General features: G+C 42.6%; 1 protein-coding gene across 1 annotated transcript in view; it reads left to right on the top strand.

Moving 5' to 3' along the window:
* Positions 1-861: 861 nt before the first annotated feature.
* The window catches only part of HAUS1 (HAUS augmin like complex subunit 1), a 41261-nt gene continuing 22769 nt past the window's right edge, over positions 862-19353 (top strand). The window contains exons 1-2 of the mRNA XM_089662738.1: positions 862-981; positions 14876-15050. Coding sequence (XP_089518864.1) covers positions 934-981; positions 14876-15050 — 223 coding nt within the window. The 5' untranslated portion in view covers positions 862-933. The remainder of the gene's footprint in view (positions 982-14875; positions 15051-19353) is intronic.

The following is a 19353-nucleotide window of genomic DNA, read 5'->3' as shown; positions in this document are numbered from 1 at the left end:
AGTACAAACCAACCCACTGGGCACTGACCCCTCAGTACAGACCAACCCACTGGGCACTGACCCCTCAGTACAGACCAACTCCCTGGGCACTGACCCCTCAGTACAAACCAACCCAATGGGCACTGACCCCTCAGTACAGACCAACCCCATGGGCACTGACCCCTCAGTACAGACCAACTCCCCAGAGCAGAGACGCCTTAGTACAGACCAACCCCCTAAGCAAACTCCGCTCAGTTTAGACTCCCTAGTACAGACCAATCCCCCTAAAGAGAGACACTTTAGTACAGACGGAGCAAACACCCCTCAGTATAGAAAGACCCCATGAACAGATCCTTTATTACAGACCGACCCCCCAGTATAAGCCAGCTCCCCGAGCACAGACCCCCTCAGAGAAGACCCCCCCCCTTCACCAGCAAAGCCCTCAGCACAGACTGACCCTCCCCAGTAAATACACTCCTAGTCCCCCTCAGTAGAACCCCCGTCCCCAAGTACAGGACCCTCAGTTCAGATTCCCCCCACTCTAAACTCAACAAATGGACGAGCAGCGAGAGCTCAGAGTGCCAGCCTTCCTCCTCGCTCTATTACATGACCAGAGCAGGGAAGGAGACTTCCTCCACCCTCAGCTCCCACTGTCACTGAGGAAGCAGCTGTGGACTCGCGGGTTCTACGACAAACACAAAGAGAACTGTCCCCACCCCAAGCTGTGCGCCCTTTTAGTAGGACACTGCTCCTCTCTGACTATTCCCATCTCTACACACGTTCAGCTCGGCTTGTCAGTCAGTCACATTACAACCCGCCCCATCCAGCCTCTCTGCTTGCTCCTCCTCCTCCTCTCGTGTTAATAAAGTTGATTGTGAAAAAGCGAACGGTAGATGGAGTCTCTCTGGGCGGGAGTGTCAAGTTGTTCCGAAGTTCTCCTCGTCCTGCCTGAACATGCAATCAGTACGGGCGGATTCTTCACTGCCCCAGCAGGCCGGCCAGGTAGGTTGGGGAGAAGTATTCGTTTGTGAGTGTAAACCTCTGACTGGACGGACTTTATAAACATCACGTAGAGCAGCCATTGTGAGAGCGCCTGTGTACTATCAGCCTTATGTATGTTCTGTTCAGAGGAGCCTGTCCTGGATGTGGTGCTTCCTCTGTCAAATGTAATGTTTATATACATGTATCTATAATACCATAAGGATTGCTGCATCACCACACTATGCTGACATAATCTCAACCACTAGCCTACCGGGCACTTATACCCCCTTCCTGCCCAGGCCAATTTCCAGCTTTCAGTGCTGTCACACTTTGAATGACAATTGCGCGGTCATGCAACACTGTACCCATATGAAATTGTTATTTTTTTGAGACAGCTTTCTTTTGGTGGTATTTAATCACGTCTGGGATTTTTATTTTTTTCTTAAATCAAAAATCACTGAAAATTTAAAAACAAAACAAAACGTTTTTTCATAGTTTTTGTTATACAATTTTGTAAATAAGTGATTTTTCTCCTTCAATGATGTGCGCTAATGAGGCTGCAGTGATGGGCACTGATAGGCTGCACTGATAGGTGGCATTGATGAGGAGGCACTGGTAGGTTGCACTGATGGGCATTGATGAGGAGGCACTGATGGGCATTGACAGGCATCACTGATAGGTGGCACTGATGGGTGACATTGAAAGGCAGCTCAGATGGGCACTGATATGTGGCATTGATGTGCACTGGTATGCACTGATATGTGGCATTGATGGGCACTGGCACGTGGCACTGATGAGCACTGACTGCTGGCACTGATGGACACTGACAGGTGGCACTTCTGGGGCCACACTGATCATCAGTGCCCTGATGATCAGTGTACATGTCCCCTCCGCAGAAAGCCGATTACCGGCTCTCCTCTCGAGCTGTCAGCGTGACCGCTCGAGAGGAGAGAAATGCCGATAACTGGCATTTCCGTGTTTACATGTGATTGGACACAGCTGATCACATGACTGAGCCGACATCTTCGGCTCTTTCCGTGATCCGCTGTGTCCGAGGGACACAGCGCACCAGCGATCGCCGCACGCTCCCTGAGCCGCTCATGCGCGGTGAGAATGGAAGGACATCATATGACGTCTATCAGAACGAGAGAACCACCTTGCACCCGTCATTGTACTATATGGCGGGCGGAAGGTGGTTAAAGCGGAGTTCAGCTGAAAAAAAATAAAGAAATAAAAGCCAGCAGCTACAAAAACTAGCTGCTGACTTTTAAAATACAGCCACTTACCTGTCCCTCGGTCCAGCGATGTACTCACCATGGCTGGTTTCACCAGCTGTCTTCTCTCCCTGGTGCTGGCATCTTCAGTGTTGGCACCCGGCTGTGACAGCTTGCAGCTTCACAGCCGGGTGCTAACTGCGCATAAGCGAGGAGCGCTGTGTTTTGTGAATGGCCCTGTAGTCTTCTGGGACCTGTCACATGATCTAGAAGACTACCAGGAGGGCAACCTCCGCTTCCAATCGTCTAGGTGATCACAGCGGATGTGGGAGCGGGTACCTGTCAAATTCGGGTACCTGCTCCCCAAAGGTGGCAATCCTTAATGGGGAGGGGGGGGACAAAGCCTTAAAGCAGAACTTCCCCTTTTTGGTGGAGCTCATCTTTAACTACTTGGCATGTTAACCCCCTTTCCTAAACAGACCAATTTGTAGTTTTCAGTGCTTTCTCACTTTGACTTGACAGTTGCTCAGTCATGCAACACTGTTTCCGTATTAAATTTTCATTTTTTTTTTCACATAAATAGCTTTCTTTTGGTGGTATTTAACCTCTTCCCGTCCACCCTATAACAGAAAATCCGGGTAGGGGGCGTGCCCTACCTGCACCACCATTCGCGGCATGGCTGTCAATCACCGGGTCCCGGCCGGTGATTACTCAACAGCGCCTGGTAAACAAAACCGTTCTTTCCCCTGTCAGCTCCTGCACACTGCTTTGCATAACAGAGCCATGCAAAGCAGTGTGCTTACAGTGAAGCACAAACACACAGCCCCACAGTAAAACACACAGTTAATCCCTTTGATCATCCCACATGTTAACCCTTTCCTGGCCAGTGCCATTTGTACAGTGTCAGTGCTTTTTATTAGCACTGATCATTGTATTGGTGTCACTGGGGATGTCAATGACACAAAGTCACTTCCCCCCAGTGTCAGAATGCCCGCTGCAGTCCCACTATAAGTCACCCATTGTCGCCATTACTAGTAAAAAAAAAAAATTAAAATCTCAGTATACCGCCATTTGTAAACATTATAACTTGCACATAAGCCAGTTAATTTACACATATTGGGATTCTTTTTTTTTTTTTTTTTTTTTTTATATATAGAAAAGACATGTTGCAGAATACATTTTGGCCTAAATTTATGACATATTTTTTTTTTTTTTTTAATTGAACATGTTTAACCACTTGCCAACTGCGCTATAGCCGAATGACGGCTACAGCGCAGATGTCCAGTCCTGGGAGGGCGTCATTTGACTGTGTCTTACGGATGTGGTAAAAGGCCAGTCACAGCGACCTTTTGCCACATGATCAGCAGTGTCCAATGAAACCGCAAATCACTGGTAAATGCAGTTGCCAATTATTGCTGTCACAGTGTGAGGAAAGTACTGCTGATAACCTGCAATTGTCAGAGGACGGATTGACACCGATCATCAGTGCCCTGATGATCGGTGCCCAGCTGTGCCGATCAGTGCCGCCTATCAGTTCCCAACATTGTTGCATATCAGTGCTGCCTATCTGTGCTACCTCATCAGTGCCGCCTATCAGTGCAGCCTTATTAATGCACATCAGTGAAGGAGAAAAATTACCTATTAGCAAAATTTTATAATAGAAACAAAGAAAAACTTTTTTTTTTCAAATTGTTTTGCTCTTATTTTGTTTATAGCGCAAAATAGAACACCCATTGGGGAGTAAATACCAAAAGAAAGCTCTATTTGTGTGAAATAAATGATAAACATTTCATGTGGGTACAGTGTTGCATGACCGAGCAATTGTCATTCAAAGTTTGACAGCACTGAAAGCTGAAAATTGGCCTGGGCAGGAAGGGGGTATAAGTGCCCAGTAGGCAAGTGGTCAATAGCAAAAAGTCCCCAAATTTTTTTTTTTTTTTTTTAAATAGCACAAAAATAAAAACGAACAGGCGATCAAATACCACCGAAAGAAAGCTCTATTCGTGGGGAAAAAGAGGACGTAATGTCATTTGGGTGCAGCGTTGCGTGACTGCACAATTGTCAGTAAATTAATGCAGAGCTGTAATGCAAAAAATGCCTTGGTCAGGAAGGGGGTAAATCCTCAGGAGGGCAAGTGGTTAATGCCCACTGGGTGTTTTATTTTTTGTTAAAATGAAAAAAGAACAAACATTTAAAAAAAAACTTTTGTTATTTTCGATAACGTTTTGCAAACAGGTAAATTTTCTCCTTCACTGATGTGCGTTGCTGAGGCGGCAGTGGTGGGCATTGATGAGGCTGCACTGATGAGGTGGCACTGGTGGGCACTGATGAGGCTGCATTGATATGCAGCACTGAAGGGGACTGACTGGCAGCACTGATGGACCACGATGGGAATTGATAGGCAGCACTGATGATCAGTGCCCTGGTTATCAGTGTAGATGTCTCCTTTCACACTTGCCGGTTATCGGCAGTACTTTCCTGATGCTGTGACAGCGTGAGGAAAATACTGCCGATAATCAGTAAGTGTGTTTACATCATGAACAGCTGCAATTGGACACAGCTTATCATATAAGGGGCCACTGTGATTGGTCCTTTACCGTGACATGTGATCAGCTGTGTCCGAAGGACACAGCGATCACAGAGAGCGCGCCAACTCCTTCCCAGAACTGGATGACCTCACTGTTAGCCGTCATTTGGCTATAGCACAATCAGCAAGTAGGTTTAGGTTGAACTTTTTGCACAATTTGTTTTTCATTTTGGATAGCCTAAGGGAGGGTTATAACCCGTCAGTTTATTTTTTGCCATCTGTGTCCTATTGCAGAGATTTCCCTTTGCTTCCTGTCCCATAGCCTAAACAGGAAGTGAGAGGAAATCCCTGCAAATTAAGGGTGTCTCTTAGGGACCCTCAGGTCACCAGAACTAGTGTCCCCATTGGAAGATTTCACCTTTAATACTTTTCTGGGGACAGCACAAAATTTGGGATTTTTTTTTTACTTTCAAGGATAATGGTAAACAGGACAAATAGAGAGGATGAATCTCCCTAACGGGCACACAGGCAGCAAGAAAGAAATGTGAGGGGTTGTAATACCTCTCCACTATCCGGAATTCAAATAAATATTTTGCCTTTTAGTTATAATTTAAAATGGAATTCCAGTCAAAATCTGAGCCTAAACCTACCTTTCCCCCATTCTAAGTCAATTCTATATACCCTAGAAAGAAAAGATGTCTATACTATATAGCTGCTCTGCTCTGATCACATGATCAGTCCCCATCATCCGCTTCAGTGTAGAGCAGCCTTTCTCAACCAGGGTGCCTTGAGATTTCTTCAGGGGTGCCTACAAAATTGCCCAAAACTTGTACACAAGCCAGCGTGTGGAAAAAGCCTGCCTTGTAGTTACACAAAGTCATGGATTCTCATCGTGCACCATTATGACCTTCTAGCTGCCGGCGTCCTGACAACCAATGACATCATGAGGTGATGAAGAGTATGTCAGCTGCCTGCACAGCATCCTAGTTTGCCCCTCCCGTGCCCCTCTCCATCAGTGCTGGGGTCACATTAGCTCAATGATGGGGAAAAACTGAGGGAGAAGGAAAACATGGGAATACTAGTCAGTACCAGTGTGCAAAAGTGTATTTGCTTTGGAAAAATAAATTGCCTCTAATGTTGGGTGTCCTGCGTGTATGGATGTCGCTGCGTTATATAAAACTATTAAAATCGTTTTTTATATTTTAGAATGGGGTGCCTCAGGACTGTCTGTAATTTTAAAGGGTGCCTTGACTGAAAAAATGTTGAGAAATGCTGGTGTAGAGGAGGGACAGCTGACAACAGCCTATAGGTGATGTCTTTGCTTAGGCTTTGCAGCCGTTGTTGCGGCCTCCCCTCTACATCGAAGCCAGTACTGGGACCCAATCATGTGACCAGAGCAGAGTAGCTTCAGAATAGATAAGTATAGACCTCTTTTCTTTAACAGGGTAGAAAGAATAGTCTTAGAATTGGGGGGTGGGAGTAGGTTTAGGCTTAGTTAGATTCTGACTGGAATTCACTGAGCTCTAGTATTCTGGAGCACTGATGATAGTTGCTGTTTATCTTCTGTCTGTGGGTTACACCAGAGGGACTTTTGGTCCTCACATATATATATATGCAATGTTCGTTTCCTCACTTTTTCTGAATACTGTCAATGCAACCTATGATTAAATATGAATGATGACCTGAGAGCTCTAAGCCTCTCATCTTTTTTTCTACTTTAAGTTTTGTATATCTGTTCTTTTCAATAAAAAGATTGGTATATAAAACTGAACTCTAACACATCTATACCCCTTATGGCTGCTAAAGAAGAATTCGTGGGGTGGCATCTATGGGAGGAGGCATGTGAGGGAAGTGGTGTTTAGAAGGAACATATATGTGTAAGGCCTAGCGAGCGCACTCAAAAGCAGATAAATGCACCAAAAGGAACCACAAAACCTTTCTAGAATAAGCAGATGTAAATAAAGTGCAGTGCTAAAGTGAGTAATAACCAATAAGAAACAAATCTTATGCAAGTAATAAGTATAAATGAAGAGTCTGAGGTGGTATATTATAACTTGCTTTGCTCAGTATGAACACTGATCCAGCATCCAGAAGTATAGAAAGATTGCCCACTCACCGGAAGCGCAATCTTAATGCGCATATAGAGATCTCAGATGGCCGGAGGTCCTATGTAGGTACTGCCTGGTACTAGGATGATCCTCAGGAGGTCCCTCTGTTTGGTGGTGGGTAACGGGTATGCTGTTCTGGTCTAAGGCTTGCTTCCTAGGCCTGGGCAGGTCACCTGGAATACTGGGCTGAGGTGTGGAAGCTCAGTGCAAAGCAATACAAATATAGGTGCTCATAGTGTAGTATTCCATACCACACTATTCCATATTTACATACCACCTATAATTTATGCTCAAATCCTTTGGAATACTACACTATGAGCACCTATATTTTTATTGCTTTGCACTGCGCTTCCTCAGCCCAGTATCCCAGGTGACCTGCCCACCTCAGACCTCTCCCACCCTTGGAAACAAAAGACATGTTAATGCACATTCACACCTCAAATTCCTCATGAGGACCCCCTGCCAGGTGGCCTTAATAACTCATTCCACCAAACACCTATCCCACCCTTGGAAACAAAAAGAAATGTTAATGAGTAACTCACACCTAATTATCTCAACACATACTGCTGTCTCTGCTTCTACTGTGTATTTCTCTGAAACAGTCTAAAATAGTTAATAATTTACCACTTCTCAGTGCATTCTGGGCATTTCGGAGGATCTCCTGTGCTTATCTTTAAAAAAACGCTTCTAAACATAAACGCGTTATAGAAACGCGGCTAAACAGACTTTTTTTAACCTACATTATCCAGCAGTCAATTTCCATTGTTCAGAAGTGTCCCGTGTACATGGGGCCTTAGTCCAGATCTGTGCAGTAATCTAGCCTGAAATAACTTCTACATTTTGCCTCAGCACAGGAGTTTCCTGTAATAAAGACCAGTCGCTGCTGCACTCTCTCCTCGTTTAGGGTGACTGGTCTTGTTTCCACCCCTCCTATAATTTTTCTGCAGGCATCTTGTAGTGGGTGGAGCCTGCAGGTCCTTTGCACAGCTCTACTTTCTAAATATTTGATGTACAGCACAGTGATAATGCCACTGTATATTTTGTGCGCACAAAGTGGATTTATATTCTTGGGACCTGGAGTTCAGCTTTAAAGGCTTTCACCTTTGGAATATGTTACGTTACATCTGTGTTTGGGGTTTAACCATTCCAGCTTGTGCCCCGCTCACCGCTTCTATTGTGACGAGCGGGCTGGAGATCTTCTATCCCACAGCTGCTGTCACATGTTAAAATGGGACAGCTATGCAGGGCTATGCCCATACAGCCACATCATTTATGCACAGAAATCCCCGAGTTAAGAAACTACAATTCCTGTCTGCCACCACGGCAGACAGCTTGTAGTTTTCAATGCATTGCAAGGGCACTGAGAGCCCTCATAGTTCATTGACACTTCTCCGGCATTCTATCGAAAAGGATTTATGGAAGTACAGGCAAGAGAGCTGGAGTAAGTGTCCGCAGAAGCCTGACATTGCACCCGCGATCCGCTGATTGCGGTGCAATGCTTTGCAGGCTCCTGCATGGAAACATTTTTTTTTTTTTCTGCAAAAATATGTGCCTTTTTTTTATTTATTTATTTTTTTCCCCAAAGGTGAACTTAACCTTTTAAATGTAAGAGAAAGAGGAAGAATGTCATGACATCCCAGTTACCACCCACTGTACTGTCAGGCCACAAACATTAAAAGTGGACCTGAGCGCAAAAAGTGAAGATATAGTATAAGGAACATCTAGTAGTGTTAATTGCGCCTAACCAAACAATTCCTCTTGAAAATAGTTGTGTGCTTCCAGTATGAAGCTGCTTAGGCCTTTAAGCTGTATATCTGCACTTTGGGATCTCGGGGACTGCTGCCTCTGACTGCTAGTCTCAGGAGATTTGGGGTAGTAGTTGATGTCACTATTGTGCTGATGAAGGCTGACATAAGGAAGCAAAGCCCTGCCTCTACCAAGATGGCTGCCTCTATACAGGGACACAGTGCAGAACAAAGAATGGTAAATCTGTAATGAGGAAAGGATCAGTGGCAGGGAGACCACATGTAGTACTAGTGACTAGTCTTTTGCCCTCTGCACCGCATCCAGAGTCCTGTTGCTATTTAACTCTTTTACTGCCACTGATGTATGGTGTACACACTGGTTTTATGTACACTTCCAGGCTGATGTGTATAGCTCACAAGTCGACTGTTGGCTTTCAGAATATGATCCGGCTTTCACAGACTCCCGTGAGTGAGTACTGCCATTCTTCCCAGACTCTGCTGCCTCACTTTCAGGCTTGGGACCTACATGGTGGGCCTAGTCATGTAGAGGTGAGAGAGACAAGTGAACATCTGTTTGCTGATCTCCCCTACCTAGTAACCCAGAAGCAACGCGCATAACGTCACTTCTAGTTTCTGCTGTCACTCTTCTGGGCTTCTGTGGTTGAAGAAGCTTATGGAGCACAATCTGCACTCCATTAGCTTCAGTGGAGGGCAGGTGAAACTTCCCCACACACATGTAAATGCACAAGTCGGTGATGATTGCATGTGAAAATGTCTCTTGTGCTACACATGTTGCATATTGAGGTGAGAGCAATAATTCTAGGCCCATAACTCTATTAACTCTAAAACGGTGTCTTGTAGAGACTGGAAAATTTCAGGTACCATTGTTTACGTGCAATTGTAAGGCTTGACATCTTTTATTTTTTCACCAAAAACCTTATAATTGCTTTTGTGTGCGCCTTAAAATTAACTATACTGTAGTGTATTTTTTTTATATTGTGAAAAAAGAGAAAAATCAAAACTACCACCATTTTATTCATCACAGTATCTGCTTTAAATATGTTTTAGGGTTTTTAGAACTAATCTTTAGGCCTAAAATTATTTTTTTCTTAATGCATGCATACAAAAAAACTAAAACTGTTCTGACAGTGAAAGGGTTAGCTTAAGTGCGACCAACAGTTTGAACATTACCCAGAGATTTATCTTTTTGCTGTTTTATCAAATATGTGCTCCTGTAGAAACATCACGTTATATTCAGGCTCATGCACAAGGGCTTAATTCAATATCCATATACTGGATCATGCTGGCAGAAAGATTCAGCATACAAACAATGCAAGTAAAATATGTGTTTTTGCATATAAACCACTTGGAAATGGTAGAAATTCAATCCAAGAAGTTGTGGAAAGAGGTGGCCAGCAGACAGGGTGATTTATCAAGTAAGGCAGGCCATATATTCTCTGATTTTCTTTCCTGCAACTATGGGTTGCAGGAAAGAAAATCGCTCGATTTCCCCCATCAACACATTCATGTCACTCTTCTAAAAAGCAATTCCACACTCTGATTGCTTATCAGAGGCAATTGACAGGTGGTGAGGAGGAGGCCATTTACCTGAACAGGTTGAGTTCTTTGGGTGGTAGTGCCCACCAAATGTGACAGGGTATAAATCCTGACATGGCATATGTAGGTCCCCATCCACTGCCTCATAACTAAAGTGGAGGCGCTGGAGGGCAATAAAACAGCGGCTTAACCGTGACGTTTCCTTACGCAAGTGTGTGAGCCCTAAGGGAAAAAATTGTCTTTGCAAATGGGGTTCAGGATGAGGTGGAATCCCTGTGGGTGGAACTCCAAAGGGAAGAGACATGTGGGAAAATATTATTAGGAATATGTTACAGACCCCCCCTAACCTGGAGGAGGAGTTGGATCTCTAATCACAGTTAGAAATGGCAACAAGGCAGGGCAATGTCATCACAATGGGAGACTTCAACTACCCAGATATTGACTGGGCGGAAGGAACAGCTCTACTCATATAAGGCTCGTCATTTCCTAAATGTCTTACAGGACAACTTCATGAGCCAGTTGGTGGATTCCTTGACTAGAAAAAATGCTAGACTTATTAATTACAAACACAGATCTGGTCCCATATGTGGAAATACGGGACACCTTGGGAAACCGGCAATCATAGGATAATTATATTCAGCATAAATCAAAGGATAGGGAGACACAAGAGTAGTACAAGAACACTAAACTTCAAAAGAGCCAACTTTTCTAAACTACGCTCCATACTAGATTGTAAGCTCGAAAGAGTAGGGCCCTCTTACCCCTTGTGTGCTGTTTGATGTTACTGTACTGTTTCATGTATTGTCCCCCCTCTATTGTACAGCGCTGAGCAAACCCTTTGGCGCTATATAAACTCGATAAATAAATAAATAAATAAATACTACATATTGAATGGGACCAAATCCTAGAAACAATGAAAACACTGAGAAAAAATGGGAATACCTTAGGAACATATTAAATGTATTATCCAGAGTATTCCAATGGGCAATAAATATAAAAGAGTGAAGGTTAAACCTGGGTGGGTAAAAGGACCTATCAAAGAGAAAAGAATGTAAGGCAGAGGGGTCATTGTCCGTATTCCAACACTACAAAGAATGCAATAAAGCTTGTAAAAAAAGCAATCGGTGGCTAAAGTAGACTACAAAAACACATAGCAGAGGAGAGTAAAAATAATCCCAATACATTTTACAGTCAGGTCCATAAATATTGGGACATGGACACAATTCTAACATTTTTGGCTCTATACACCACCACAATGGATTTGAAATGAAACAAACACGATGTGCTTTAACTGCAGACTGTCAGCTTTAATTTGAGGGTATTTACATCCAAATCAGGCGAACAGTGCCTCCCACTTGCTAAGGTCCCAAAAATAATGGGACAATTGGCTTCTCAGCTGTTCCATGGCCAGGTGTGTGTTATTCCCTCATTATCCCAATTACAATGACCAGATAAAAGATCCAGAGTTCATTTCAAGTGTGCTATTTGCATTTGGAATCTGTTGCTGTCAACTCTCAAGATGAGATCCAAAGAGCTGTCAGTATCAGTGAAGCAAGCCTTCATTAGGCTGAAAAAACAAAACAAACTCATCAGAGAGATAGCAAAAACATTAGGCGTGGCCAAAACAACTGTTTGGAACATCCTGAAAAAGAAGGAAAGCACCGGTGAGCTCAGCAACACCAAAAGACCCGGAAGACCACGGAAAACAACTGTGGTGGATGACCGAAGAATTCTTTCCCTGGTGAAGAAAACATCCTTCACAACAGTTGGCCAGATCCAGAACACTCTACAGGAGGTAGGTGTAATTGTGTCAAAGTCAACAATCAAGACAAGACTTCACCAGGGTGAATACAGAGGGTTCACTACAAGATGTAAACCATTGGTGAGCCTCAAAAACAGGAAGGCCAGATTAGAGTTTGCCAAACGACATCTAAAAAAGCCTTCACAGTTCTGGAACAACATCCTATGGACAGATGAGACCAAGATCAACTTGTACCAGAGTGATGGGAAGAGAAGAGAATGGAGAAGGAAAGGAACTGCTCATGATCCTAAGCATACCACCTCATCAGTGAAGCATGATGGTGGTAGTGTCATGGCGTGGGCATGTATGGCTGCCAATGGAACTGGTTCTCTTGTATTTATTGATGATGTGATTGCTGACAAAAGCAGCGGAATGAATTCTGAAGTGTTTCGGGCAATATTATCTGCTCATATTCAGCCAAATGCTTCAGAACTCATTGGACGCCGCTTCACAGTGCAGATGGACAATGACCCAAAGCATACTGCAAAAGCAACCAAGGAGTTTTTTAAGGGAAAGAAGTGGAATGTTATGCAATGGCCAAATCAATCACCTGACCTGAATCCGATTGAGCATGCATTTCACTTGCTGAAGACAAAACTGAAAGGAAAATGCCCCAAGAACAAGCAAGAACTGAAGACAGTTGCAGCAGACGCCTGGCAGAGCATCACCAGGGATAAAACCCAGCGTCTGGTGATGTCTATGCGTTCCAGACTTCAGGCTGTTATTGACTGCAAAGGATTTGCAACCAAGTATTAAAAAGTGAAAGTTTGATTTATGATTATTATTCTGTCCCATTACTTTTGGTCCCTTAACAAGTGGGAGGCACATATGCAAACTGTTGTAATTCCTACACCGTTCACCTGATTTGGATGTAAATACCCTCAAATTAAAGCTGACAGTCTGCAGTTAAAGCACATCTTATTTGTTTCATTTCAAATCCATTGTGGTGGTGTATATAGCCAAAAATGTTAGAATTGTGTCCATGTCCCAATATTTATCGACCTGACTGTATATATACACATTTTATAGTAAAAAAGCAAGGACTGAAAATATTGGCCCCCTAAAGGATGCTGAAGGGAAGCTGGTTAGAAATGACAAGGAGAAGGCAACTGTATTAAATACATTCTTCTCCTCAGTTTTTACAAAGGAAAAGGAGGGGTATAGTGAACAGGACTGTATCATTAGTAACACACCACAGAATGTACCCTTGTGGCAAAAGCCATTGCCCAAATAAGACTAGAAAATATCAACACAAATCGCCAGGACCAGATGACTTGCACCCAAGAGTCAAGAGACTCAATTGGGTTATAACCAGACAAGCTATAACTAATTTTTATGCACCACATACTGACAGGAATATGACCAACTGATTGGCCTTCTCCAATGTGGTACTACTGTTCAAAAAAAGGGCAGGAACATATACCTGGGAACTACAGGCCAGTCAGTCTAACATCAATAGTAAACTAATTGAGGGACTGATAAGGGACAATATCCAAGAATTTGCTGATGAAAACAGTATAATTAGTAGTAATCGGCATGAATTTTTGAAAGGTCTTCTTGCAAAACCAATCTGTTAACATTCTATGAGGAAATGAGCAGCAATCTAGAAGGGTGGTGGATGTGGTGTATCTGGATTTTGCAAAAGCTTTGATACAGTTCCACATAAACGTTTAACTTCCAAACTAAGATCTACAGGCATGGACCACAGGGTTTGTTTATGGATAGAAAACTGGTTACAGGGACACATCCAACAGGTGGTGATAAAAAGCAAGTACTCGGACTGGACTGAAGTAGTAAGTCTGGTACCACAAGGCTCTGTCCTGGGGCCGATTCTGTTAAATGTTGTCATAAATGATATAGAAGTTGGTATAAAGAGCTCAATCAAAGTATTTGCTGGTGATAAAAAGCTAAGTAGGGCAATAATTTCACAACAAGCTATAAAAACTTTACAAGAAGACCTCATTAAAATAATGTAAAGTAATGAACTTGGGGACTAAAAATATGGCTGTAGATTATGCGCTAGGAGGAGAACCTCTGGGGGAATCCAGGATGGAAAAAGATCTGGAGGTCCTAGTAGATGACAGGCTCAGCAATGGCATGCAATGCCAAGCTACAACAAGCAAAATATTAGCATGGATTACCTCAAAAGTGCATCAATGTGAAAGGGCCCTAAATGGTTCTATGGGATACAAGGCATTCAATAAATGGCCAAGGCACAGAAGGGACAACTAAAGAGCACCAGCTCTTCTGTATATGAGGACCTCATAGCTACAGCAACAACGCTATCTGTAGTATTTGACATATAAAAATGTGAATTAAACAAGAAAGAGAAGCAATCTGTATATTTAACACCCTTATCCCTGGTTCACACTATATAGCTCACTGCACCGCATTCCTGTGCAAATCACATGTGATTCTCAGTGGTGCGATTTGAGGCCATTCATTATGAATGGGCTGAAATTGCACCCAAGAAGTGCAAGCACCTTTTTTGGAGCCGCACCACAACTGCATTGCATTGTAGTCTTGTACCATGCAATCCGTTGTGGGCAAACCGCACTGCAATTGCGATGCATTTGGGGTTTTGTATTGACAGTTTCAGCAGATCACTAACACTTTGTGATTGCAATGCGATGCAGGAAACGTGTAGGAATCATTGTGTTTTCCACACCGCATACGTCTGAACCTAGGTGTAACCAGAGGTAACCTTTTTTTTTTTTCCTTAATTACCTTAATTTATAAAAGTGTATATGCCTGAAGTACAGATGGGATGCCATAAAAATCCTGTTTCATTTTTTTTTTTTTCCCCCAATACACACCAATGCAGTGCATTGTGAATTGGTACCATTAAACTATGCTGGGACTGCTTTGCGCAGCATAGCGCAACGCAAGTGATGTGATGAGCCTTCAGGGTAATGACTTTGTTCGTGGGTCTCAGTGGTTTTATTTTTTAATCTTTTCTACAGATTATTACGTGGTTGAAGAAAATGTTTGATGACAAAGCACTGCCACCATACGAGGTCAACACACGGACAGTGGAGCTCTTGTGTCAGTTAGCAGAGTGGAACGAAGCCCGGGATAAAGATCTAACCCTCGTCATTGAGGATCAGAAGGTGAAAACTGCAGAAATAAAAGCTGAAGGTGATTTCATCTTATTAGCTGTTATGCTGAAATTGTCCAGATGCTTTACTATGAGCAGCATTAACTTGTCTAAGGATAATCATGAACCTTTTCTCTCAATACACTCAACCCCTATTTCATAAAACCCGCTGCAATAAACTCAATAACCTTAAGTGTTTCACAAATGTCAAAATAATTGTGTCCAATAATTATATCAATGTCTTCAAAAAATCCTACAGTGTAACCAACTCAATTCACCGAATTTCCCTGAAAATATTTATTCTTCCTCAAGAAGACACACTATGGCTTATTTTCAGGGGATGTCTTATTTTTAAGTATGGGGAGAAGCAGCTTTACTGGTGTTTGTGGGGGGTGAGAAAGACCCACAGACTGTTGCTGGTTGGTCCTGGGGGAGAGAGACCCACAGTGCTGAATAAAACAGCAGGCACAGCTTTACTTCTTCCCCCTGAGGACACACAATATGGTACCTAAAGCAGAGCATCGTTCTCCTCACTTCGCTGAGGAGACTTTTTTTACTTTCACTTTCTACGTCTTTACTGTCTCCCTCTATGAATCCGCTTGCAGCATGCACAGAATCACAGAATAACCGTGAGCTGAGCTTGTTGATGGGGCTGCCCGTAACCTCTCTGTTCACCTCTGAGATAGCTGCTGTCACAATGGGGGAGATGAGAAGGGCTGCCCGTCCATCACTATGCCTTCTATTCGGGATATGGCTTATATTGCACAAATGCTTAGAAATCCTGCTATGGCTTATTTTATGGGTATGTCTTATTTTTGGGGAAACACGGTATGTGAAAAATTTAAATTGTTTTATATACGTGAGTGACACGTGAATCATGCAAATAAATGTATTCACTCTGTGTACTCAAAGCAACGTGGAAAACAGAACACACAAAAAACAAAAAAAAAGTGTGTGTGTGTGTGTGTGTGTGTGTGTATATATATATATGTATGTGTATGTATATTCAAAATCATTCAGTGAAAATACAACACATCAAAAGTGAAGTGAACACTCTGTGACCCCTTACACTAGTGGGATTAAAGGCAATTACCCTCTTGGAGTCAAAACAAGCATTTCTAAATGAACATAGTATTCCCCTGTCAGCTTTCAATAAACACATCAAAAGGTGAAGTGCACACTCTGTGATATTTCACACTGGTGGGATTCAAGGCAATTACCCTTATGCAGTAAAAACCAGCATTCCAGGATATATAATGTATGCTTGGCAACTTCCATCCACCATGCAGGTAGTGCCCTTTTCAACTTCCCCAATTCTTCGTGGAGGTAAAGAAGAGATCCATCAATGTATATTATGAGGTATAAGCCAAAATTTATTAAGTATCTTACATTTAGGATTGCTATCTATGTCAGACCAGTCCCCAGCAGTTCGTATGGTAAAGTCCACCATTTCCAACATTCAGAATGGCTGCGCCGCTCCTTCCGGTTTGTCGTCAGATGTCACGTTACTGACGCGTTTGATCACTTCCAACTTCATCTCGTCACTTCCGACTTCAGGCTTTTAAAGGGCTTTATTTTCTCATTTCACTTCCTCACCACCTATCACAGTTTCGGAGGCCCTGAAATGTCAGGATAGCACCAAACCACCCCACCCCCAAATGACCCCCTTTTTTTTTTTTTTTTTTTTAAAGTAGACACCCCATGGAATTTAAAAAGAGGCATGGTGAGCATTTTGCAGATCTATTTTTTTTTTCACAAGGTTTTGAAATTAAAAAAAAAAGTTTTTTTTTTTTTTTTTCTTTTTTTTTTTCCTTAATTTTCCAAAAACTTGTGACCACAAACGAGATCTGCAAAATACTCGCCTTGTTTCTTATCAAATTCTTTGGGGTGTCTGTTTTTCAAAAAGGGGTCATTTTGGGGGGGGGGGGTTGGTGCTATCCTGGCATTTCAGGGTCTCCAAAACTGTGATAGGTAGTCAGGAAGTGTAATGAGGAAATAAAGCCTTTTAAAAGCCTGAAGGTGCTTATTGGATTTTGGGGTCCTGTACTTGGCTAGACTGCCAAAACATCTCTTACATGTGGTACCCCCATACTCTGGAGAAGTAGCAGAATGTATTTTGGGGAGTAATTCCACATATACCCATGGCATGTGTGAACAGTAAATCATTTAAGTGACAATTTTGTGTTTTAAAAAAAAAATTTTGTCATTTTCCAAAAACTTGTGGCTAAAAAAAAATAAATTCTATTGATTCAACATGCCTCTCAGCAAATAGTTTAGGATGTCTACTTTCCAAAAAGGGGTTGTTGTTTTTTTTTTTTTTTGGAGGGGGGGGGGGCATTTCATGCCCAGCATTAGAAGTTTATTCCACACATCACTCACTCTTCTAACCACCTGAAGATCAAGCCTTTTCTGACACTTTTTGTTAACATGAAAAAAATCTGTATTTTTTTTTTTACTAGGAAGTTAATTTAAACCCCCAAAAATTATATATTTTTTTTAAAGCAGACACCCTAGTGAATAAAATGGTGGGTACTACAATTTTTTGTCAGTGCTCGCGCAGCAATTTTTCAGAAGCAAATTTAAAAAAAATACTTTTTTTTTTTTTTTTTTTTTTTTTTTTTTTTTTTAAACTTTTAAAGCACAAAAACACAATATATTGGCCAATTATTTGGTAAAATATAAAAGATAATGGTATGCCGACTAAATAGATACCAAACATGACATGATTTAAATCTGCGCATGCCCTGTGCAATGGTGACAAACTGCGTACATTTTTAAAAACCTTTACAAGCTACCATTTTAGATTTACAGAGGAGGTCTAGTGCTAGAATTACTGCCTTTGATCTGACATTCACGGCGATACCTCACCTGCATGGTGCAACCACTGTTTACATACCGTCACAGGGTCAACACTCATGCACACAGGTGGGGGGCGAGGGTTTTTTTTTGTTTTGTTTTTATTTGTATGCAGCCTGTGGGCTGAATGGGGGGGAAAACAAGAGAAGAAATCTCTGCCAGAATATACCGCCCTGCATCTACCCACTTCTAATGGTGGGCACACATTAGGTCACACAATGCCACATGCACCAGTTCCAAGATTGTACAAATGTCTAAATAGTGGCACGTTTGAATAAAAATTGTCCACGTATAAGTGGTACCCCATATGGCAATATGGTTGGTCGTGTCTGCATGAATGGAAGACAAGACAAAAACATCTTGTTTGTCCTTCCACTTCACTGCGAGCAATTCATCATTTATCAAGTAGGCTTTTTCCTCCTTTCTAAGACTGGTATTTACAAGACGTTGAGGGAAGCCACATGCACCAATTTCAAGATTGTACAAAAGTCTAAATAGTGGCACGCTTGAATAAAAATTGTCCACGTATAAGTGGTACCCCATATGTGGGGAAAAAAAGGTGAAAACAAGTCCCAAACTATCTTGCCACTGCTCCCCATATAGTCTGGGTATCCGGGGGGGCTCCACGTGACTATCTTTTCCCTCGTAAATCCGAAACTTATAAGTATAACCTGTTGCCCTTTCACAGGTCTTATACATCTTGACCCATATCTTAATGAGGGACTCATTCACGCAGATTTTTTGCTGGGGAGTATAGACATCTGCAAACTTTTGGTTAAGGTGATTTGCGAGAGACTGAATTTTGTGGCGCCGGTCAAATTCAGGGTCACCCTGAGGACGACAGTGTTGTTGTTGAAATGCGTAAAACACATTATACTCTCATATCTATGCTTGGCCATGGCAGCAGAGAACACGGGATATGATGTATGGGGTCTGTGAACCAATACAACCGCAATTCATTTTTTTTAGCAATGCCCATGTTGAGTGTTAGGCCCAAAAGAAAATGTAAATTCGGAAACCGTAATGGGATTCCATGCGAATGGTCTGGCAAAATTTGAATTTGGGTTGGCGGCAATAAATTGTTGTGCTTATAAATTGCTTTGATCCACAATCAATGCTTACAGATCTTCCATGAAAAACGGCTCCAAAAAATCGAGGGGAGTAGTTAATTTGCTGTTTCCGCCGAAAATTCCGGGTTGGGCAATGAATGGGAGAAGAACGCATGCTGTAGAATTTGTGGGCTGCCAATCGGGATTTATAAGCACATCCGGAAGGATACTAGGGGCTCTACGGGCCTGTGTGCGAATTCTTGGTGGTTGTCGGACAATACTTGTGTTCGCCACCTCATCAGCTTGTACTGCACTTATGGTACTCGCCACATCACCAAGTCATACTGCAGTGCTGATATTATTATTATACAGGATTTATATAGCACCAACAGTTTGCTCAGCGCTCAGGGTTAGGAGGGCCCTGCTCCTTGGAGCTTAC

The sequence above is a fragment of the Staurois parvus genome, unplaced genomic scaffold (assembly GCF_062004578.1).
Source record: "Staurois parvus isolate SC_StPar_1 unplaced genomic scaffold, SC_StPar_1.0 ptg000006l, whole genome shotgun sequence".
In the NCBI taxonomy this organism is placed as follows: domain Eukaryota; kingdom Metazoa; phylum Chordata; class Amphibia; order Anura; family Ranidae; genus Staurois; species Staurois parvus.
Note: the sequence above shows the minus strand (reverse complement) of the source record. Positions and strands in the feature narration are given on the sequence as shown.